Here is a 23482-nt window from a genome sequence, read left to right as displayed (position 1 = left end):
ACGACAATACATTCAAGGAAAGTATATTGAATATGGTTTAAAAATGTAAAACAATAGATAGTGAAATGTCTCCTTCCCACCCACCCCTTCCTCCAGAGGTGATAATGTGTAAACATATAAAAATGTGTGTATTTTCCCCATTTTTTAATACAACTTTTTCTACACCTTGGATATCTCTAGAAATTCTCCATCCCTGTCTCTCCAGCTGCACAGTCTTTCATGGTAGGGATGGAGACATACCATAATTTACTTAACCAGTCCCAAGTGATGAGCATTTAGGTTGTTTCTGTTCTCTTGCTGTTCAAACAATGCTACTGCCTTGTTCCCGTGCTCAGAGCACATCTAAGCTAAAGCTTTTGAAAAATCTCATGTGATTCTGGTTCCCACATCTTTGTGCTGACCTTCTAGACAGAAGGTCCCCTCCAGAAGCATTTAGATCTTCTAAAGTTTCTCAATAATATGCTTTGCTTTCTCATTCATTGTGGTGGCCACTCAGTGGCCTGTAACTTAGAAACTTATGTCCTTCATATCTGGGAAAATTTCTTGTGTGACTTTTACATTTTATAGCTCATGTCTTTTCTGCTCTTTTTTTCTGGAACATCTGCTAATTGGATAGTGGACCTCTTGGTTTGATCATCTCATTCTCTTATCCTTTTTCTTTTACTTTCTATCTTTGTCATTTTGTTTGACCTTCTAGGAAATTTCCTCAACTTAAGCTTCTAACTATATTGTTGAATTACTTATTTCAATTCATAGTTTTTTTATATATATAAATTTATTTTATTTATTTATTTTTGGCTGTGTTGGGTCTTCGTTGCTGTGCACGGGCTTTCTCTAGTTGCAACGAGCAGGGGCTACTCTTTGTTGCGGTGTGTGGACTTCTCATTGCTGTGGCTTCTCTTGTTGCAGAGCACAGGCTCTAGGCGCGCGGGCTTAGTTGCTCCGCAGCATGTGGGATCTTCCTGGACCGGGGCTCGAACGCATGTCCCCTGCATTGGCAGGCGGATTCTTAACCACTGTGCCACCAGGGAAGCCCCATAGTTTTAATTTACAAGAGCGCTTTCTTGTTCTCCAAATATTTCTTTTTCACGTATTTTATTCTTATTTCAAGGGTGTGATACTGTTTTCTTTTATCTTTCTGGTGGTAATATAAGTTTCCCTGAAGTTTTATTCTGCTTACTGAACTATATCTATATCCTTTGAGATATTTTTCTTTTCTATTTGCGTTTGGTCTCTATCTTTCATGTTAGAGTCTTTGGTGATCTTTGACTGGTTGTTTACCATTAAGCATTAGGCACTGAGAAAGCAGGCAGAAAGCTTTTTGAGTGTGGGCGGGTTTGTGGACTTCATTCAAGGTTATCAGACAGGGCTGAGGCGTTTCATTGGGAGAGAGACTTCTGCCCACTCATTCAGATCCAGCACACGGGCCACCTTAGGTTCCTTCTCATGGAAATGCGCTTCAGATCTGCACAGCCATTTCATCCATTGTGTAGGTCTTAGCTCAGTTGTTACTTTACCGGAGAACTTCCTTAAATACATTATCTAAAGAGGCAAGACCCTCTCAGTTTACTTACATTGCTTTATTTTTCTCCATAGCCCTTCTTTAACTCTGATATATTTGTTTCTTTTGTCTCTCTCTCCCACTATAAGGTAAGCTACTTGAGGGCAGAGTCTAAAATAGGGCCTTCTTCATTAAACACTTGATAAATATTTACAGAAGGAAGAATGAAGGGACAGAGAGGAGGAAGGTAGATCAGTATCTCTAGGTCTTTCCTCTTGGGCTGCTCTGAGTCTCAGAGGGATCCTCCAGTCCCCTGCCTGGGGGTTAAGCCTGGATCACGGTGGCCTGAAAGCCGAGGGAGGGAAGGGGGCTGGAAGTGTTGCCATCTGGGATATTCACTTCTGTGTATTCCTCGCTCTCAGCCCCTGCAGGGTCCCACCCTCTGCTGTGCATGGTGTCCCAGAGTCTAGACCCTCTCTGTTCAAAGACTCCAGAGTGAAATCCCTGTCTCTGCCGAGGTGGAAAAGGGCTCATCCCCGCTGTGCAGGAAGAAGGAGAGGGGGGTTGAGGAGTCCATCTGCTCCTTTTACCTGTTTTCAGCCAGCCCCCTGCCTGCCCCCCACCTTCAGAAGTAGCTGGTGACTCAAGAGTCTGCAGTGTGAATTCGCTTGCTTTCTGTGTGTTTCTCTCTGAGGTGTTGGCAGAGAAAGATGGCGACATCTCTTCATGCTTTCTTTGTGCTTGTTTTGTGTTTGTGTGTGTGTATTGTAGCACATATATTTGATATGAAACATACATTAAATTTTCTTACTGCCCTTTTAGTGGAGGGAGCAAAGCTTAACCCATGTTTTCAATTTGCTATGTTTAACTGCCAGTCTGGCCCTGGCCAGACACTCCTGGCCATCTCCCTGGTGTCCACCACGTGTGCTGCAGAAAAAGTCTGACATTTGCTTTCCCTTTATAGCGTAGGCAGCAAAGTCACGTAATTTTTCAGAGCTGAAAAGACCTTGCCATAGGATCTGCAGGATCCCCAGAGAAGACAGGATGCGGCTTAGGATGGGAAGCCCTTCTCAGCTGAGCCCTTAGGGCCTGTGTGGTGCTCTCATCACCCAGAGCCACTCTCACAAGCCCTGTACTCACAGAGGGCAGCCGCACCCTCCTCCCCAACCAGGCAGCTCTCCTGTCCTCTGCTTGCTTTGGACAAAGACTCCGCTGTCCTGGGACCTGGCAACCCCCCGCCTCCCCCACCGGCAAACCCCCAGCCCCACCGAGGGACTGACTCCACCTTTCCCCTGACATAAACACAGACACCATTTTAATCCCTTTCTTCTCTTTCTCTCTTTTTATTTATTTTAAGAAGTGTTTAAAATGCAGAAAAGAATGAAAAGTATTACAACATTCACTCACATACTCATCCCCAGAATTGACTGTAGTTAATATTTTTCACATACACTTTGTCTTTTTATTTTAATCAAAGAAATAAAACATTCCAGTTGGTGTTGAAGTATCCTTTGTTCCCCATCAGCAAACCCCAGTCCTCACCCTCTCCTGAGAGACAACCACATGAATTCAGCATATCTCCTCCCGGAATAGTAAAAAAAAATATTACAAGCATGTATGTTTTCATGAGTCGCATGTTCACAGAGACTGTGAAGCACTCTGTAAACCACGCGGTGGTCTGCAGGCCGAATAGGCTTTTAGAAGGACAGTTCTTGGCCCCCTGTTTCACTCTCCTTATGAACAGACCACCTACCATATTTCAGCTGCAGCCCTAGGATTTTATATGCATTACAGTATTTAATCCTCATTCCTCAAGCAGTAGCTTTAGAGAGATTGTTTTAAATCACTTGTTTTTCTGGCTTGTTTAATTACTACTATGGCAACAACAACATTTTTTCCTTCCATTTTTAAACTTCATATACATAGTATTTCAGCCTCATTATGGGTTAAATTGAGTTTTATGGGTGGGCCGGGTAACTCAATCAAAATGTATAGCTTTATTTCTCTGAAAAAATTGCTTCCAAGATTCAAATAGCCAATTACCAGGGATGTTTTGGAATGCTACCAGTTTATGAGTTGGGACCACAGTACTGTTTGCATTGTTCTCTGACTAGTTCATGGAAGGATAGCTTGTGTCCCCAGAGAGATCCTAAGCTTCTTTAGGGCAAGCACTACATCTTGCATGTTTCCCATAACACCCGGCAGGTACCAACCTCAAGAATGTATTCAACAAATGCGTGTTTAATTCCTTCAAAGCCCAGCTACCTTGTCTGCCTCCAGGAAATGGGTGCTGATGGGAGGGTGGTGGGAACCTCTGCAGTAGTCACTAAATCATACGCCATCAAACTCAGTGACTCACAGGTGGGGCCCAGGGAAACAGTGTGTGTCGTCCAGGTTCACATGGCTGGCTGGTAATTACAGTAGTAATACCAATATCAGCTAGTTTTCTTCGAGCCTAGTGGATGCCAGCACTGTTCTAGGGGGTTTACATTTGTTAATGTATTTTATCTTCACACACCAAACATTTAGTGAGGTGTTTTTATTATCCTCATTTTACAGAGAGGAGACTAAAGCCCAGAAAGGTTAAGCAGGTTGCCTAAGGCCACAGAGCTGGTAAAAATTCAAACCCAGGAGCCTGGCTCCAGAGCCCGTGCTGTCAACCACTTTGCCAACCCTACCTCTAGTTCATGAAGGGCCATGAATAAAACCTGCTGTCTCGACTGTCCCCCAGTGATCCTCTCAACTGGGGGTATTCTACGTAATAATACAGCGCTGGCATTTTCACTTGCTTCGTGTCACACGGTCTGTGTTAAAGCCTTGGGTGGTAGGCAAGATAGGTACTTTTTCTAATGCTTTCATGTACATTCTACCAAACTCAAACAAGACAGAAAAGTACAAAAGTACAATTAATGTCTCTTGAAATTCTTCCATCCAAACATTTTGGCAAACATTCTTGTAGACATCCCTCTTTAGATGCGTGTGTGTATAGGTATTTACAGTTTAACATAATCAGGACCTCATTCTAGATGCATTTTTGTAACCAAGGGAGTGGTATTATTTCTGTCAGCATTGGACAAATGAAACTACAGCTCAGGAAGCGGGCGTGATTTGTCAGCTGGAGAGATGGCAAGTGCCGGAGTTGGGACTTCAGTCCCGTGGGGGTTTTTCTGTTTGGGGTAGGTGCTCAGAGCAAAGACCCGCACGTATTTTTTGACACCCATTGCTCCTGTTCAGACACGTCCTCCCGGCACCCAGTCTTGGCTCTGAACTGAGTGGTGCTACACCCCTGTTGTTCTGTTGTCTTCCTGGGAGTGTTGCCTACTAAAGAGATTCCGAGTCCTGGGCAAGTAGGAATATTTATACAGCTCTCTGTAAGCTCAATAAAAATGGCAGTCAAGCTTTTGTGTAGACTAAGTGGTGGTGATGGGTCCTGGCCCCGTGAAGCGTGAACCCTCCTCAAGGTTGCACCCTGATTACAAATGCGGCTCTGATGTGACAATGTCCTGATGCTGCCTTATCCTTTCCCCACTGGGCAGCACTGAAAGTTGTTTTGAAAAAGTTCAGGGGAAGTGGAATCTGATATTTTGGAGGGAGAGATGCTCATTATCTCATCCTCACCAGCTTCCCTTCCTACTCGTATTTTGGTCTTGGGGTTGTTATCCAGTTTGCTGAAAATGAAATCATCTGTTCAACTCTCGGGCTGTGTTAGTGAAAATGAACTCTAATGTGATTAGAGATTAATGCAGGGTAATGGAGGATTGGTATTAAATTGAAGCCTTCTGATCTTATTACTCCACAAATGCTCCCTCCTTCTCAGGCTGCTGCCCTGCCAGCCCTGCTTCCCCCAGCAGAGGTGGGGGCCGGTGGTGCCAGCCCAGGCCCGCCGCGGAGGTTGGGGCAGGAGATGGGAGCCGAGGGGGCCGTGGTGAGGAAAGGGAGACTGGGGTTCAGGCCCAGCTCTGCCCAGGATGACTCACGGCGAACCCTCACTTCCTTCAGGGCCTTGGCCTCCACTCCACACTGCGGAGGGAGAAGGGGTCTTCCACAGAGGGAATGATTAGGGGCCTGTCTGCACTCTCAGAGCCCCTGAGCATGTTGTCGAGTACCATGAGCTTACGAGAGTCAAGTTATACCTTCACGTCCAGAAGCGCCGGGCGATTTTTTGGATTAGCATAGGACTAGAAATCTAAGAAGAAAAGTCTTCACGCTGTCTGCTCCACTCCCGCCCCCTTCTCTACCCCAGTCCTTTTTGTGAAACTGGCTGAACCTAATAGTTGTCACCGTCTGAGGTCACTTGCCCGAGTTCTGTTGCCCTTTCCTGGAGGGGTGGTCTGAGAAGCAGGGTGGACCAGCTTTGGTGCGTGCTGCCTCTTGCATTAGCAGCAGGGATGGGACTCTGATGCCCTCGCATTGTGGACCCCAGCTTCCCCTGACCTGCCAGAGGAAGGAGGCAGATCTGTGCTCAGTTACCCTGCTTAGCTCAGAAGTGACCCCGAGGCCTGTGGGAGCAAGCCCGGGCCCAGAGTTGAAGCCCGACAGGGCCTTCCTCATAGGCCCACCGGCTTTCCAAGGGAGCTGCATGGGTCTGGGAGCAAAACACAGAGAAAATGGGCCAGGAGTGCAGGCCTTGGGGATGGTCAGATGGCATCACCTTCATGTATGAATAATAGCCTTTTTACAAAGAGTGATTTTTCTTATGCTGTTCCAGAAACATGCTTCTGGAGGCACAGACTTTGCACACAGGATGGTAACGACTTTTTAATGACCTTAAGGGGCCTGGTGTCCAGGCAGCAGTGAATCAGTCTCAGTGGGAGGCTCACAGGGAGAGAGAAGATGGAACACCTGAAAGCAAAGGGGGAAAAACAAACAGCAAATACATGTATTTTCTTTAGTAGCATTACTTGGTAATTAGACAATTACAGGAAACAGCTTCCCAGCAGCTGGCACTTCCACTGTGTGGACAGAGGAGGGATGCAACAACTGTGAACTCCTCACATTTCTTATGAAAGTATTACTGGCGTTTGCAGCTGTGGATGCTGAGCTCCTGGTGTGTTCTGATGAACGGGGCGGTAAACCGGGAGCAGACTGCCTCCTCCCAGGGGCGGCTTGGGGCCCGCTCGGCTGGGCTTTAAATGAACTGGCCCAGCCCCTGCTGATCCTTGAGGAATGGCTTTTAAAATAGTGGGGCTGCTTTTGAGGCCACCCGGAGACTGGCTGGTCCAGAGAATAAACTGTTTGGGGGGGCATATTTGGAAGTGGGAAAAGGAGGGCTGGAGGGAGGCCTATGGAGAAACTGCCTCTTCTTCCCCAGGTGCCACCACTCGCAGGGGGTGGGGTGAGGGGTTCAGACAGGAGCCTGGGGCTCACACTGCAGCGAGTGCCGCCCAGCCCTGTCCTCCCCTTGCCCTGCCTCAGCTCCTCCTCCCAGGGCTCCCCAGCGAAGTCACTGCGCCCACCTGGACGCATCCATTCAGCCCACAGCCCTCTGAAGGCAGCCCCATCGTGGCCCTGTTGCCTCATGAACTCCACCAGCCTTGCTCACTCCTCTGTTCGGCCACACTCCTGTCACTACGTGTACGCAGTCTGCCCTTCACGCTTATGTCGAGCTTTATGAGAATCCCGTCGCCTTCGCAGAAGGGCAGGGCGCCTTCTTTGATGAGGTTGTAGGGTGCACCGTGTGCTCCTGCCCGTCTCCCCACAGTGGGTGGAGCCTGTCCCCGCCCACCTACGGCGCAGAAGGCCCTCCCCGTCCACGTACTGGGCGCTGCTGGCCCCGTGCTGTCAGCAGAGTCAACTGGGTGGTCTAACCAGGCAATGCTTGTGCTTCTCCTCACAGGTCCTGGCAATCAGTAACTTTTGAAAGACGGCCGGCCTCCTTCATTCGAATCGTTGGAACACACAACACAGCAAATGAGGTAAGGGTCCCCTTTCCTGAAAGACACGGTGATATTTCCTGGCGTACAGGTAAATGCCACATCCTGAGTTAAGTGGAGCTGTTTGTTCTACCTGCTAATGTCCTGTTGTTCAGCTTGGGACAGGAGAAAGTCCTGCTCTTGCATGGTGGGGACGTCGTTACCATTTCTGGGTAGCTCTTCACCAGCGAATGGAAGCCTGCGCCTGCGGCTTTGCTTCCGCCTACCAGCCACTCTGCAGAGACCTGGAGAGGTCAAACGCCCTGTCCTCAGAGTCCTCCGCCCTCCCAGACGTCAGCTGTCTCAGTGGTCCCTGGGCCCTCTGAGCATGGTGTGCAAGGAGCCCCAGCCCCGCGGGGCAGCTGAGGCACACAGTTGCTGGTTCCTTCTGTCCAGCCCCCCTGTCCTGTGCCAGCCTGCACATAAGTGTTCTTGGGTGAGCCTCTTCCTCCCTGGCCTGTTCCTCACCTAGGCCCAGGCCTAGATCCCGGGGCAGCAGCCATTCCATTGGGCTGCACTGTTTGTGGATGTTCCGTCACCTTTGGATTTCACGAGGGAAGAGTGGGCGGGTTATTCTCCCCACTTTGGGCTCCTGCGGTCAGGGCAGCAGGCAGGTGAGGTTCCTGGGCCTCAAACATGCTGTTTTTCTCTGGAGAAGTGCACTGGGTTCCTCCAGATCAGAGAGGAGAGGACAGTGCCCGCAGTGAGTCGAGAGCGTGAGGGGAGGGCGCTTTGAGTGCTCGCACCAGGACCGCAAGCACAGCCCAGGGCCGCGCCAGGCACGCCGGGACTGCCCCCCTCAGCAGCGTGGATCCCCGCTGGGCTCACAGAGGCACCTCAGGGTCCACTCACACCGTTTAAGGTGAGAAGGACATCTGTTTCCATTTTAAGCGCAAAATAATCAATCCGTAAGTTAATTATTACTTAGCCTTTCTGTTTCTCAGGTGAGCATAGAGTGAGCGCCGGTGCTGGTGGGTTGGAGTCCGGCAGGTGCTCATCATCAAGCTGGTGCTTTTACAGTCAGATGTGCTGAGCGTGCACCCCTGAAGGCCTGACCGCTGGTTAAAGACCGCAGTCATAAGGAACAGTAAGGTTGAAACTCGAGGTAGTAAATGCAAGGCATAAAAGTAGTAACCGTCCTGCAGTTTCATCTTAACGTGAACTTTCTCAGATCTGTACAGGACCGGCTTCCTGGGTGTGTGACCAGGGCCGTGGCGTGGGGCTCCGTATCCAGAAGGGGGCTCAGAGCTTAGGGTTTAATGCTCTCTAGCACCCTCTTGATAGTCTTGGCAATTTTACCTTTGAATTTTCTTTTATAAGGGAAGCCCCCGTGGGACAGTGGAGCGCCCACCAGGGCTCCGAGCCTCTGCTGACCTGCAGGCCAGCCCTGCCCCTCCTCACCTTCCTGGGACAGGTTCTCAGCCACCCACCCCCTGACCCCTGGAGCATGGACTTGCCCAGCCTCCCCCTCCTCAGCCTGCCCTGTGGCCACTGCCACCCGCCACTCCCAGTGGGGGCCTCGCACGCTTGTGGGGAGAGTCAGGATCTAGTGTGAGTCTCACGTGCGAGTCCCAGGATAGGGCCCAGGGTGCCGTGAGCGCCTGCCCTGACCTAAGGCTCTCCCCCAAGCCTGAGCCCGAGTGAGCGCAGCATCAAAAAGCAAATGAAAACCCCAGGACACGTCAGGAGAGACACAGTGGGAGCGAAGGAGGAGCTTTTTTCCTGCCTTTTTGAACAAGAGGCTCTACATTTTCATTTTGCACTGAGCCCCACACATCATGCAGCTGGCCCTGGATTCATGCATTGTGTTTGTCAACTCAGAATTCTCCAGGGCACATCAAGGTGCTTCTGGCACTTCAAAAAGTATTTTAAGAAGTGCAAATATTGTGATAATTTATATTCATTTTGCCTTTTTATTTATTTAGAATAAAAATGATACACGCCCACAATGTGTTTCTTGCAGAGAAGAGCTTATAAACAGAAGCCTGAAACTTTTTCTTACCTCTTCATTTCAAAACAAACCTGAAAATTACAAAAGTAAAGCAGCTGATTTTTTTAAAGCATAAAATTAAAGAATTCTAAACATCAGGTCATAAAAACACTTTTTTCTTTTTTTTGATGATGGAACAAAAGTAAATTTGAATCTGCATTTTAATATATATTTGAGCCCCAAACCAAACATCATGGTTGTTAAATTTTGCCAATAAATCTCGATTTTTCTTACCACTTAAATTAATTATGTATGTATTACTTACTAAATTGGAAAACAATTTGAATTTATCTTTACATAATAGTATATGAAGCTAAAATTAAATATTTTTATTTGCAGTCACTTGTTTCTTATATAATGCATTAAAAAAAAGACAAATTTTTTTCTTTAATTCCTAAATGGGACTCTGTAATTATCATTTACAACAGAAGGAATTCTTAACTCAGAGAAGGCTGAGAAGCACTGCAGCAAGTCTGGTCAGAGTCTTTTTCCAGCCCTCAGCCCCAAGCCCATCACCTCAGAGACCAGATGAAAAATAACTTGCCCTTACAGAACTCTAAAGCTGGAGCGCAAGATCCCCTCTCCCTGATGAGTTTACAAAAATAACTGTGCAGGGAGCCCCAGCTACTTGACTGGACCAGCCAGTTTGCGTGGGTTGACTTAGGTCACTAATTAATGGGTGACCCGTCACATTTGGCTGATGAGCAACTTGCTCAGCTGCCTTACTGAGTGGGTTATTGATCAAGAAAAAAAGCCTCAGTGTAGTGTTGCCAACCTGGGAACATCTCAAGTCATAAAATAAACAGTGACCAGGATCGTAAGGCAAGATCCATAAACTGTCATTCTCAGAACAAACAAGAAGGCAGAAGAGTTGAATTTCACAGAGCACCAAGGATGTAGTGAACCCTCAAAGAGAACGTTCTTTACTGCAGCACACTGGGTTCTGGGCGTCATATCCCCATTCTTAGAGAAGGGCAAGGATGTGGGGCAAAGGTCAGAGGTGTGAGGGAAGGAGGGTGACTGGGGTCGGTCGGGCAGGACTCCTGGGGAGGCCAGGCCTGGGAACTGTGATGGCACCGACGGCCGGGGAAGGCAGGCGGGGGTCCAGGACAACCCTGGTCCCGAGTCCCATGGAGCCAGAACCGAGTCATGAGAAGACAGCGGTCAGGGAGCCTCTTCCTCACGGTGGAGCGGAGGCAGGGGTTCCTCAGTCTGGCCCTGCTTGTTTGCTGAGTGACATCAGTGGCCTTGGTTTAGTCAGAGCCAGGACCTCTTTCCCTTTAGATGCCAAATGTTACCAGCCCAAAGACTGTGTGCGAATTTCAAGAAGCATAGATGGAATTGGTTTCTAGCATGGGAAGGTTAGATGGTCTTTGTGGATAGCAGAAAGAAATGTGCCACATCTCCCAGGTAAGACTGGTTTCTGCAGGCACTGCCCCGCCCGGAGAGGGGGGTCCGCGCAGGGCACGGTGGGGAAGCGCAGCTTGGAGCTCCTGAGAGTTGAGAGCGTTCGGCAGAGACGGGCAGCAGGTGGAAAGTGGCCAGAGCTGCCGGCGGCTCAGGAAGTGCCCCCACCTCCAGACACCCCAGCTGCTAGCGGGATAGCAGCGGTGTCCAGAGCTAAAACTGATGGGGAATTCTTGCCCGACACGGGCACATGTCTGTCTTGCCGTAGCCGGCCAGGCCTTCCCGCATCAGGCTCGGCATCTGTGCTACACGCTGATCCCCACCCGGATCAGGGCCAGCTCTCAGGTGACGCGGCCGAGGAGGGCTGCGGACGTTCAGATTTCTTGATCACCTGTTTGGGCATGCTTCTGATTTCCTCAGCATTTCATCCCTGTCCTCTGGGAAGTGCGTGTCTGCTCCTGGCATCTGTCTCTCATTTTCCTTTGTGAGCACCACGGCGATGAATTCATTTAATTTTTTAGCTACGTTTACGACTTCTGTCAATAAATTCCCCTAATGTTTACCTCCCAAAGACTCCACCACTTGCTTCAGGGACCTCCTGCGCCTTGTGTACTCAGCATTTCCTTGTCATTTATCTTAACTTCTTAGAACATTCTCCTTTCATTGCCTGCCAGCGAGTTTGTCATCCTGCTCCTCCTCCCTGCTCTGTAATCCTCCCTGTGGCGTGCTTCTCACGTTTCTCTGCTCTGCCCTTGGATACCATCCTCCCTCTGTGCCCTTTCGCAGGCTTCTTTCCTGTCTTCCTCTCACACTTAGCACTAGATGGCAGGCACGTGTCAGTTTGTCTTTCAGCGAGTGCCCGCTCCGTCCTGCTCTCCTTCAGTTGTTTTCATTCATCTGAATCTTCCCAGTGCCTGTAGCCAAAAAGGAGGTCTCCTTGGCTGTTTCCTCCATCACTTTCTCTTGGTCTCAGTCACCAGTGCAACCGCGAGGTCATTCCAGCCCACCTGCCTCAACTGCTACTTGACTCCGAGCTACTCGAGAGGAGGCATTGCTTCCCTTTCTAAGGCTCTCCTGTCTGAAGGACGTTGGACGTGGCCTTGTCAATAGGACCACCTTCAGGTCCTGGTGGATCTGAAGTTTCCACTCGTGCCGTGCAGCGGCCGTGCTAGTTCTGATGCAGCTCCTCTCACACACCCTTCATTTTCATTTCACTAGTTACCACAGCAAAGCCGCAAAGGCACACTGCTTTGTCCTTAAGGAGGTCAGGCTGGGTCCAAATGAGGTCTGTCTGTGGACCTATGACAATCCGTCAGTCTATTAGAAGAAATACAAGTTACGCCTGTTTCTTCTTATGGCTTTGATGAAACCTGGGTTGGAGAGCAGGTTCTGGAGTGATTTTTTTAGGAGGCAGAGACCTCAGGGGCACAAGCAGCCCCGGGGGTTAGAAAGGACTTGTAGGAAAAGCTAACTTTCTGCAGTATGGAAAGACCCACGGGAAAGCCTTTGCCTAGTCAGTAATAGAGAGTGAGCATGGGGTCGAGAGTCTGTCGGCAGCTCTCAGGTCTCCATTTACGTATGGAATTTATGTAGCTGCGGAGACAGGCTGCATGGTATTTGCCTTGTGTCCTAGCCTTAGCCTGGACCTGGCGCATGTGAGCAGAGAGTACCTGCTGCCTGAGTGGGCAGATGAATCGTTCGGTCTGTCCGTCCATCTCTCCCTCTCCGGTCTGTCTGTCCATATCTCTCTCTCCCCATCAGGCAGCCAAATAAAGGGAAAGATTTAGTGAAACAACTTCTCCCCGCGATCCACGGGGATGAACGTTACAGCATGTTGAAGGACAGAAGCCAGTACAGAAGAATCCGTGTAGTAGGATTATGTTCATACAAACATCAAAAACAGGCAAAACTAAGCTGTAACATCTGAGGATGTGTACACAGAAAAGAAATGATTATTATTAAAGCCAGACTGTGGGTCTCCAGCAGGGAGGCTTAGATCAGGAAGGGACCACATTGCGCCAGCGATTTTTCTGGTTCTTGACCCGCGTGTGGTTTACACGGCTGGTGTTGACTATATAGTTATTCAGCAAGCTATACATTTGTATTTCATGCACCTTTTAGTGCATGGTTTTCACAATAAAAATGTTCTGGTTTAAGCAAAAGGGATAAATTGACGAGGAAACCGAAGCTGAGCGATGTTCAGTGACTCGCACACAGTCATGCCTGGTGAGTGGCAGAGCCAGGGTTTGAATCCAGGCATTTGGCACTTAACATCCAGGCTGCTCTGTCTCCCCAAAAGGCATAACAAATGGTAAAGCTTCAGAAATGAGCCCAGCTCTGCCCGGGCCAGGTCGTCGAGTCAGGCGCTGGGGAGCAGACGGTCCCTGCGGGCAGGCTTCATGCACCAGCCGGGCTGGAACCAGGAGAGAAACCCAGGCAGGGCCCTTCCCTGGGGGGCGTTGCAGCTTCAGCGCCTGACAGAAGTCAACCCACGAGAAGACGCCTTCACCTGGAGTGGGGGTGGGGGGATGCTGCCAGGAGCAGCACTGGCGGAGGCCGAGTGATGGAGTGAGCGGAGCAGTGGCGGCTGACGGGGATGGTCCTGAGGAGGGGTTTTGGCATCTGAAAAGTGGATCAGGTCATCCTGATGGGCAGACAGGGATGAGGCTGTGCCGTGGCGGGCTTGGGAGGGCGGGGAGTGCAGATCCCTCCATGAGCTCCAGGGAGCTTGCCGCTGGAGGGTCTGCACCGCTGGCACGAGCAGGATGGAGAGTCTGTAAGTGGCTGCTTGAGCTGCCCTCCAGGACCACTCAGCGCCGAGCCTGGAGTGAGGCAGAAATTATTTACAGGCACTGTCAGCCGGTGAGTGGCTCTGGGCTCCCTGTGCCATCCTTGTTCCCATAGCAACATGTAGCTCTAGTGAAAAAAAACAAAAAGAAGGAAACAGACTCTGCTTAAAAAAAAAAAAAAAAAAGCTTCTTCCTGGCCCCGTGACCGTTATTTCCCAGGCCCCCCGCCCCCAGGTCTGGTCACTCCCTGTCTGAGTCCCCAAAGATTCCCTCCCCAGCAGTATCCTCCAGAGGATGTTGTCTGAGACACAGCCCTAATGCACAGGGTGGGGAGGTAGGGAGTGAGCTGAGGAGGAGGGAGAAGTGGGTGGAAGGAAGGGAGGGGCCTTGTCCAGTGTGGACCAGGAGACCTTGGCACTGGTGCCAGCCTCATGCCCAACCAGCTGTGTGACCCCGAGCAAGTCACTTCACCTCCCTGGCTCTCAGGACACTTGTCTTTAAAATAAGGAGAGTGAACTAGATCTTAAAGGTTCCTTCCCAGTGAGACAGAAAAAAAGCAGAAAAATATTTAATTTATAGCACAATTATAAAAAGGCATATTTTATAGGCATCTTTATACTTAAATGTCTATTAGGAAAGATTTTATTGGAAAAAGAGAGGGAAAGTGACACAACAGGGAGCACGTCTTTGTTCCAGACACTCCACAAGCCTTATGCCTGTTGTAGTGGAGCAGCAGTAATTCTGCACCAAACAACCAGCCTGGGAGGAGGTGCACACAGCACCTGAGCAGGTGAGGCCTGGGGGCTGCCGGGCAGCAGGATGGATAGAGACGCCAGCTGGTGAGGATGATGTCCAGCCATGTCCTGCTGCAGAGCCAGCGGTGAGTCAGGCCTGCAGTCTCCCTGCAGTTGGAAGCCTTCGAGACAAAGCAGACATGTCACCTGGATGAAGTGAAAAGCTGCCCAGGGCAGTGGGGCCACCCGTGCGGCCTTGCGGGGAGAGCAGGAGCCCTGGTAAGGCCATGTCTCCCGGTTCTACCTGGGAACTAGAATATTTCTCCTTTTTTGCTTTAGTTTTTCAAAAATAAAAAGATAGCTCTACCACTCTAGGGCCAAATTAATTAAGACAAGAGAGTGAATCGTTCCCTGGAGCTCTTGAGTGTACACACATAAAAATCGGTGGTCGGGAGTTCTGGGACTGCCTGGGGTGATGTGTTTTCTTTCTTTTTTTTTTTTCCTTTGGCCATATGGCATGTGGGATCTTATGATCTTAGTTCCCCAGCCAGGGGTTGAACCTGTGCTCCCTGTAGTGGAAGCACGGAGTCTTAACCATTGGACCACCAGGGAAGTCCCTGTGATATGTTTTGGAAAGGCTGTTTTCCAGAAACTTCCAAGCAGTGGAGTTCCAGTTATTTGTGAGTGCCCTGGCCTATGTGAAGATGGGAAAGTGACATTGGAAAGTTAAAAAAAACTGTTAACCGTATATAAGCAGTGTCACCAAGAAGCTTGCTCCCATACCTAGTAGGCATAAATACTTGTGCAAAACTATGGGGTTATCCTGTCACCCCTAAGCAATGCTGAAAAGTTGTTACTCACAAACTGGAAGTGTCTCCCTATGAAATGGGTTCCTTAACTGAAAACCATGTTTTGGGCTGTACAGATGTACGTACATGAAACTTTGGTTTTAAATTGCAGTGTTTTGTTAGAAACACTTGGTCTTCATTTTTAAAGGAACAAAAATAAAACATCTCTACAATCTAAAGATGGACTCATAACTTGTTCCTGAGATGAGTGTAAGAAGATGTAATTGTCATTGTCATCAGGCTCAGTTAATGTTTGCTGAGGGTGTGTGTGACGCTGCTACACCACACATTGCGAAAGGAGAGAGGAGGTCTTCAGGGTGTAGTATAACTCAGAAGCCACATCTCCGTGTCTGACTTCTGGGCAGATATCATTGAGAGGTAGGTATCTATTTTATAAAGATGTAAACGTAAGTTGAAAGCTTGGCTCAAATCCTATTTGTATTGGTTGGCATGAAAGCAATCTGTGAAAATTACTCAGGAGAAACCAGAAAGGCAAGGTAGAGTCATTGATCAACATTTATTAAGTTTTCCTGATTTCTGCTACAGTTCACGCTGGACTCTTAGCCCAACTTGGGAGAATTAGCAGAGGCTTCTCTGCTTTTAAAAACCTTGAAGACACATTGAACAAAGTGCTCAGGGAATCCCTCTAAGGAAAGGCAAACAGTGGCTAGCCGAGGAATTTGCCTGTTTGCCAAGAAGGGGCCGGCACGTTTGTGTACGTCCTTTCCAGGGTTCACCCCAGACTATCTCAGACACGTCAAGAATTACGGCTCCCAGAGAGGAAAGGCAAAGGGATAAGAAACAGCAGCTACAAAAAAGGACACACGGATGTGACTCAGGCTGCATCGGATTCACACACACGACTACGTTCCAGTTTAACTGGCTCCTCTCGGAAGACAGATCCAGAAGCCACTGAAGCTGGTTCAGCGAAGGTACCCCTCCGTGAGCAGCAAGCAATCAGACAGGCTAATGGGATACAGGATTGCCGAGAAGGGAAGGGAAAATGATGCGGTGACTGCGGTAATGGTTTTGCGTAAGTCAGTAGTGTGACTCTGCCCTGTATGCCTCATTCACTTTTGTTCACATCCTTTCCAAGGGCTATCGCAGTCTTGGGAAGGTTCGGAGGAAAGAAATTGAATCACACAAGCTTCTGAGTGAAGAGAAACTCAGGACCTGGCTGTTCCACCGAGAGGGAGGCCAGAGGTGCTCGGTGGGGAGAGGAGCTTAGGGGTGTGAGGGACAAGCGGCAGTTTCCACGTGACACCTGGTACCGCCCCTCGTGGCAGTGACGACTCCTCCGGGCAACAGCAACCTCCAGTGTCTGTGTGAAAAGAGCAGAGGCATCCCAGCCTCTCTTCCCTTTGCACCTCGGCAGGGGTGGCAGGCATCTCGGGCCAGCCCCGACCACTTGGCCACCAGAGAAGGTGCCAGTTTCTCCAGGACAGGCTCACTTTCCACCCCTGCTCCCATGAAGAGAGTCAGGACCGCCCACAGGCCCCCTCTCTGGATGCCCGTTTGCAACGGGTGCACATCCGAAGGGGCCTAGGGTCCTAAGGGAAGAACAAGATGCACAGCCTTGCACAAGATGATGACGGTGAGGTACAGACACCGTGATGTTCATCCTCGTCTGCAGTGGTCCAGGACCTGGCTGGGTGTTGGCTTCGCACTGTCGTCATGTTAGGTTCAAGGCCAGTGGGTTGGATTATCCACTGAGACAGCTGGGCTGGCACGTTGGTGTACAGAAGGCGAGCGAGCCGAGGCCCCAAGCCTTTATCTGGAAGTCCTCCCTGTCCCTTCTGCCTGGAAGGCCACTCCCGCCCTGTCTTCAAGGCCTGGCTTATGCACACCTTCCTCACTGATCTTCCCTTCCAGGTGAAATTCATTTCTCACACTGTGTATTCCTTCTCACTTGCTATTATGTTGTCTGTGTGAGGAGGCATCCTGATATGGAGAGAGCACAGATTCCGGAGCTGCTCCACCCTGAGGCTGAATCCCACTCACCACTCGTGGGTTGAGTTCCGTCTGGTAGAGGTCCTGACAGCAGGGACTGTGTGATTTAGCCTCGGGCCAGTGTTTATGCTCAGTGAGGTCACTGAAGGTTAAAAAACAAAAGCAGTGAAAGGAAGGCTCTGAGGATGAGTCCAGGTCCCCGGTGCTTGGCTGGGCCTGGAGGCCCCTCGGACCCCCGTGCTGTGCCCGCTGCGGCACCATGGTCCCCCAGCCTCCATCCTCCCAGAGGATGCTTAGAGGCTGTGAAGCATCCTTCCCTCTCCTGTGTCAGTCTTACCAAGCCTGTTATCAGGTTCTGTTATTTATCCTTTAAAAATGATTCTTTCCTGTTTATCCCACATTGCTGTCTTCTGCCTCAGGGGATTTCAAGTTTAAGGGTTTGTTGTCATCTACCTTCTTTCCTCAGGCACTTGTATTATTTGTCACCATAAATGTATTCTTTTTGTAATATTTTTAACTCAAGAAATACTTAAGTTTTTAAGACTCTCCTCTGTCCGGCGACCCTGGCTCCCTGCCCAGGTCCAGGCCGGGTCCTTGCCCAGTCCCCTGAGCCAGGGCCTCTTGCCTCTGCCGCCCTGCTCCCCACCTCCCCCGTTCCCGCCTTTCCTTGTCATCACGCTGGCTGGGAGTCCACAGTGGTCACCCTCCTCCTGCACCAGGCCTCCCTCCTCTGACCAGTTCTGCTTGACTGCCTCATCTTCCCTGACTCAGCTCAGGGGGCGTCCCCTGCTCCACTGGCTGACTGGGGGCCCCTCCTCTGCACCCTCATGGCTCCCTTGGTGGCCAGAGCCTGTCCACTCACGTGTCTCTATCCTTACTGGCTGGTACACCCTTTGAGGGGGCCAGGCCTCACGGGAGGGGGTGCAGGAGGTGCCTCGTGTTTTGGAATGAATGAATGAATGAATGAGTGAGTGAGTGAATTAAAGAATGCACTTGGACCTCCTGACCTCCAAACCCTCCTCACCGTGTTTGGCTCCTCTGGCCACGCCTACCGTGTGGTGTCACCTTGTCCTGCCCCCCAGCCTGAGCCTGGAACATGGAGGCGCCGGTCCTTTCCCAGCTTGCCGCCCTTATCTGCTCGCTCTGTCCCTGCTGCATGCTCTACCTCCGCACCCATCTTTCCATCTGTAAAACACCCTTTTTCACTTGGAATCTTCACCACATGGTTTGTGACTTACAAAGTTAACTGTTTCCTGTGCGTTGCCTTTGACTTGGCAGAGCCCACTTGGCTCTGGAGATGCTCAGTGAACCCGCATCAAAGTTAGTTGGTCCCTTAAGTGACACCCTCGGGACTCCGGGGTCACAGCCTGAAGTGCAGCCCTGACACCTGGTTCCTCACATCCGGCCGCGGAGGCTCGGCCAGGCTGCTGGCGGCTAGGGCTTCCCGGGGCTCCCAGAGGCTCCCAGTTCCCCCAGCTTAGAGGGCAGAGCCTACGCTGAGCTCTGCAGGGTCAGGGAGAGGCATAGCTATGATTTCTCCAAGGAGGAGCATCCACAGGAGGACACCAAAACAGTACCGTTAGGTATGTCGGGAATAATAGCCGTTCGAGTTGCTATTTTAAAACAGGTTGGTTAAGCGGGCTAGAGACAGTGGTGCAGTTAGGTCATCCAAGTTGGAGGAGTGGGAGTAACAGTGGGAACGGGGCAACAGCAGGGGTCCGGCTACCAGCAGTATTGAGTGCTCACTGTCGTCGCGTCCTCCAGGCTTTTTATGGGTACAGTGTGGAGCAGACACCCACCCTGCCTCTCTGGACTGCGTCACCCATGGGACCCTTCCTTAGGTGAGAGCCAGGCGTTAGTTAGCGGCCAGCTGCACTGAGATCTTTTTTAACTTTATTTTTCAATCCAGAGTTTTTATTGATTTGTTTATTCTTGTGCAAGGCCCTGAGTGGGAGAAAGGACGGCCACGCCTCGGTCCTTGAGTCAGATGGGAACTGACAGGTCAGGACACAGGCAGGAGGAGGGGCTGGGCCTTGGGCCCTGGAGCCTCACAGGCTGGCCTAGAAATTAAGAGACCCGAAGGGAGGTTCGTGAGAGCACAAGGAGAGAAAACCCATTCACTGGGAAAGGTAATACGCAACAGGACAGCGTTAAATCAGTTGAAGGGTTAGCATCAGCCTAGGGCTCCGAGGAGCAGCCTCAGAGATGCTGACGGGGAGTGCGAGAGCGGGGTGACACAGCCGACGGCGGGCGTGATGGGGCAGGGTAAGGAGGTCAGGTCAGAACGGGGACGGTGCCGTAAAGTGCATCGTTCCGAACAGGTGGAGGAGACACAGGCACCAGGGACGAAAGATGACTCTGGGTGGTGTTGAGAAAGAGAAGGATGTTTGTTCGTTTACAAGGAGGTCTAGGGAGAGGATCCACTGAGAGTGTGGGGGGGGTGTGTGCAGAAGCCAAGATGTGTTCTGGGGGGTTGTCTCCATGGCCCCACTCCATGCTTGGAAAGACAGGTGCTCTTAAAGCAAGAGACTGTCAATAACCCACCAGAAGGTGGTCCTGTCACTTCAGAAGCTCAAAGAATGTGGAGCTGATGGAGAAGAGGTATTAATAGCTTCTACTTAGAAGAGGATTTTCAAATTTACCCTGAGTAGCCCAGGTGAGAGCTGACGGCCCAGACAGGTTTTAAATCCCCAGAAAAGGCCCTCCCCTATGGCTGTTGACAGGTAAGCACCTGCAGGTGGGCCCAAGGGGAGAGATTTGATATAAGAGGGAGGGAGAAAGGAAAGAAAAGGAAAGGAAGGAGAGACTGGGGGCTGACTCGGGTCCACAGGAAGCAGCAGCAGCCTGAGCTTTAAGGGGAGAAAGCTGCTCCCTCTAAGAGAGAAGACACTCTGCCCATACAAAGAGGACGCGTGGTCTCGGGCTTCATATTAGTTTGAAAGGTGAAATTTGAAACAGTGGTAGATAAATGAATTGAAGTGGGAATATGGAAGAAATAGTGATGCAGGAAGGTAAGCATGGAATTTATGTTTTAAGTGTAATTTCACAGTTGAACCTGATTCCGCAGAGTAAGGGTGCATGTGTATGCGTGCATAGTGCACGTGTGCCTGTGTGCGTGGTGTGGGTGTGCTCTAGCCGTGGAGGCTGTAGAGTTCCCAGGAGGAAGCAGGGGCAGCCGCGTCCCCCTGGCTCTCTGCACTTCCTGAGCCCCCTGAGGTCTCCTCCGCCTGGTCCTTTCTCAGGGAGAGTGGCAGATGTCCAGCCCTGGCTGCATCCTGCCCACTCCCGGGGTACCAGTGCCTTATCCTCTAAAGACAGGCCCTTATCCAGGACTCAGGAAACATGGGCAGATCCAAGTTCAGTAGGTCCTCTGAGCTAGCAGGCCACTCGGAAGGAAAGGGTGGGCCCGACCCAAGGAGAGTGAGGGTTGAGCTCTCCTGGGAGCAGTGGGTGGCCAGGGCTCGGAGCCTGGCCCTGTGCCACATGGCTTGCCTCTCACAGCTGTCCACGCAGGCCCAGGCACCCACCAGTCCTTTCCAAGCACATCACTACACGCCAGTTACATGCTTACAGTTTAGCCTCAGCATTTGCACCTACGTTCGATGACAGCTTTACAACGACTTGCATCATCTTACTTATCTAGGGCTGGTGTAGAAGTCTGGAGGCCAAAGGGAGAAAACCCTTGGGATACGGTAGCACCGGTAGGAGAGCTGGGGTCCTACCAGGTATTTGTCCACGGTGCTGGTTCTGCCTCCTGGTCCCCCAGCCACTGGTGGCCTCCGGCTCCTTCCGCCTCAGTTCCTGTCACGTTACTGGCCTACCACAGCAGTGTCTCTAAGACTGTCTTGTGCCATCAGGCCCCTCAGGAACTGGCACTCACCCCTAAATCCTATTCCAGCAGATCATAGAACGTTTCTGCTCCAAAGCTCTCAATGGCCCTGCTGCCGACTTTCCCCTCTCCTCACGGTTTGCCACTCAGATCTTCTCAGACATCACTTGGCTCTTTCCTCCCAAGGTCTTCACCCATATTATTCCCCTTACCTGGAACACTTCTAACCCTAAAATGTCCTCGCCTTCCCTCCAGGTCCTGCCTATTAAGTTTCTTTTAATTTTATTGAAGTATAGTTGATTTACAATGTGTGTTTATTCTGTTCAGCAAAATGACTCAGTCATACATATATACATTCTTTTTCATATTCTTTTGCATTATGGTTTGTCACAGGATATTAAATACAGTTCCCTGTGCTATACAGTAGGACCTTGTTGTTATCCATCCTATACGTAATAGTTCGTATCTGCTCATCCCAGACGCCCAGTGCTTCCCTCCGCCATACACCCCCCTCACCTTGGCAACCACAAGTCTGTTCTCTACGTCTGTGAGCCTGTTTTTGTTTCATAGATATGTTGATTTGTATCGTATTTTAGATTCCACGTATAAGTGATATCATATGGTAATTATCTTTCTGACTTACTTCCCTTAGTATGATAATCTCTAGATCTATCCATGTGGCTGCAAGTCTGCCTATTAACTTTTCTTTTTTCTTGTTGGCTGTACCGCACGGCTTGCAGGATCTTACTTCCCCGAGTAGGGATCCAACCCACACCCTTGGCAGTGAAAGCGCAGAGTCCTAACCACTGGACTGCCAGGGAATTCCTGCCTATTAACTTTTAAAAGGACTCTATTGAGGGCTTAGAGTCTTCTAACCGCTATGAGCGATGGCCTTCAAACATTTTGTTTGCATATCCCCTAAAAGAGCTCTGGGAAAAAAATGTAATTTTTTGAACAGTTTAAGGTTGAGAAGTAAAAATTTCTTCATAAGTTTAAATACAATTATTTTTGTTAATATGAGATAGAAAAAAATAAACATTTTAAAAGACGGAAGTTAAGGATTATTAGGAATACATATTTGATGACATGATTTGGTAAAATAGATTTTAACCAACTCGTTGAATATGGCACAGCAAATCTGAAAGTAATTGTGGAATTATTCATGGGATTTAGCCAGTGTATTTTGAAAATGTTTTTATAATTCTGGGGAAATTGCAGTTACGTTTAAAAGAATTACATGAGTCACATACACAGTTCGGTTCTGAATTCAGAACATCTCACTCAGGCCAAATTTCACTCTCATGGGGACCCGGAAGGCATCAGGGCCCATGACTCACGGGAGGTTGCTCCCCATCCAGGGCTTGGCATCCGTGGGAGGGAGGTCAGTGTGCCCCAGTGCGTACGGTAGCACGGGCAGGCGCGGGCTGTGCTTTCCTTCTGTGAGGTGGGGAAGGGTGTTGTGAATTCAGTCATGTTCTCAGGCAGTTTTAGAAAATACTGAATTTGAGGATCTGGAAATTGATTCCCTTAAAACTGCCAGCATGCTCCCTGGAAAGTCGATCTGTGTGCTTCAGACTGAAGACGCCCCCAGGAGAGGATGTGATTCTCCTGTGCCAAGAGCTCAGGACAGGCACCACAGAGCAAGGACCCCTGGAGGACTTGGCTGTTAGTGGAGAGAGGAATTTCCGTGGGGGGGAGGGCATCCCTAAAGACCCTCCTCTGGCGTGGGCTTCCTCTGGCTGCCCCCGCGCCCCCGGCTCACAGACCAGCAGTTACCTCCTGCTCCGGGCGTGGCAGGCTCACCCCCAACCCCCAGCCGTGCTGTGTGTTCTCAAGGTCAGGGCCGAGGCTCACCCTTGTTTGTCGAGCTCTGAGTGGTGCCCCGTCTGCTCAGTGGTGCTTCCTGAGTGAGTCACGGTGGAACGCAGGCTTTTCCTGGCTCCTGCGGGGGGGCCGTTCCTCCACGTGAGGGTGTTTGTTCCGGGCTGGCCCAGGTCACCTCAGGTTGAAGTTCCCTCCCCAGCACTGCTGCCCAGAGGGTGATTATGCACCAAGAACTTGTTCCCCTCCGAGGGCACAGGAGGGGGTGAGCAACTGCTCTTTGGACCCTTGGAGATAAGCCTGGGTCCTCCCCTGCGGTAATGATGCCCTGTAGGCTTTTTTTAGAAAATAACTTTATTGTAGTATAATTCACATGTCGTGCAACTCACCCATTTAAAGCATAGTGCTTTTTAGCATACTGACAGAATCATGCAGCCATTGCCACCATCAACCCCACTGACTTTTAACCCAACTGCCAGATGTAAGAATTAATTAATTAAAAAAGAAAGACAAGCTCATGAGACAAAAGTAACCCAAAATGGAGAAATCCAGTGGGAACATTTTATAGGAATCCGTGCTGTGCTGCGTGCAACTCTTAGGCTCATCGGTCCCCTCACTTTTATCCTGACTGATTGAAAAGCGCTTACCACCCTCTAGTTGCTGCCTGTTGGTGCCAGTGGCGGGGGGCGGGGGGGGGCGGG

The 23482-nt window shown here is 50.1% G+C and overlaps 1 protein-coding gene across 2 annotated transcripts in view; it reads left to right on the top strand.

Annotated features, from left to right (window-relative positions):
- The window catches only part of BTBD9 (BTB domain containing 9), a 405791-nt gene that overhangs the window by 381136 nt on the left and 1173 nt on the right, over positions 1-23482 (top strand). For both annotated transcript variants that reach the window (XM_065885106.1, XM_065885107.1), the window contains one exon: positions 7338-7416. In XM_065885106.1, the coding sequence (XP_065741178.1) occupies positions 7338-7416 (79 nt within the window). The remainder of the gene's footprint in view (positions 1-7337; positions 7417-23482) is intronic.

Source organism: Phocoena phocoena, chromosome 10 (genome assembly GCF_963924675.1).
Source record: "Phocoena phocoena chromosome 10, mPhoPho1.1, whole genome shotgun sequence".
Taxonomy (NCBI): Eukaryota; Metazoa; Chordata; class Mammalia; order Artiodactyla; family Phocoenidae; genus Phocoena; species Phocoena phocoena.
Note: the sequence above shows the minus strand (reverse complement) of the source record. Positions and strands in the feature narration are given on the sequence as shown.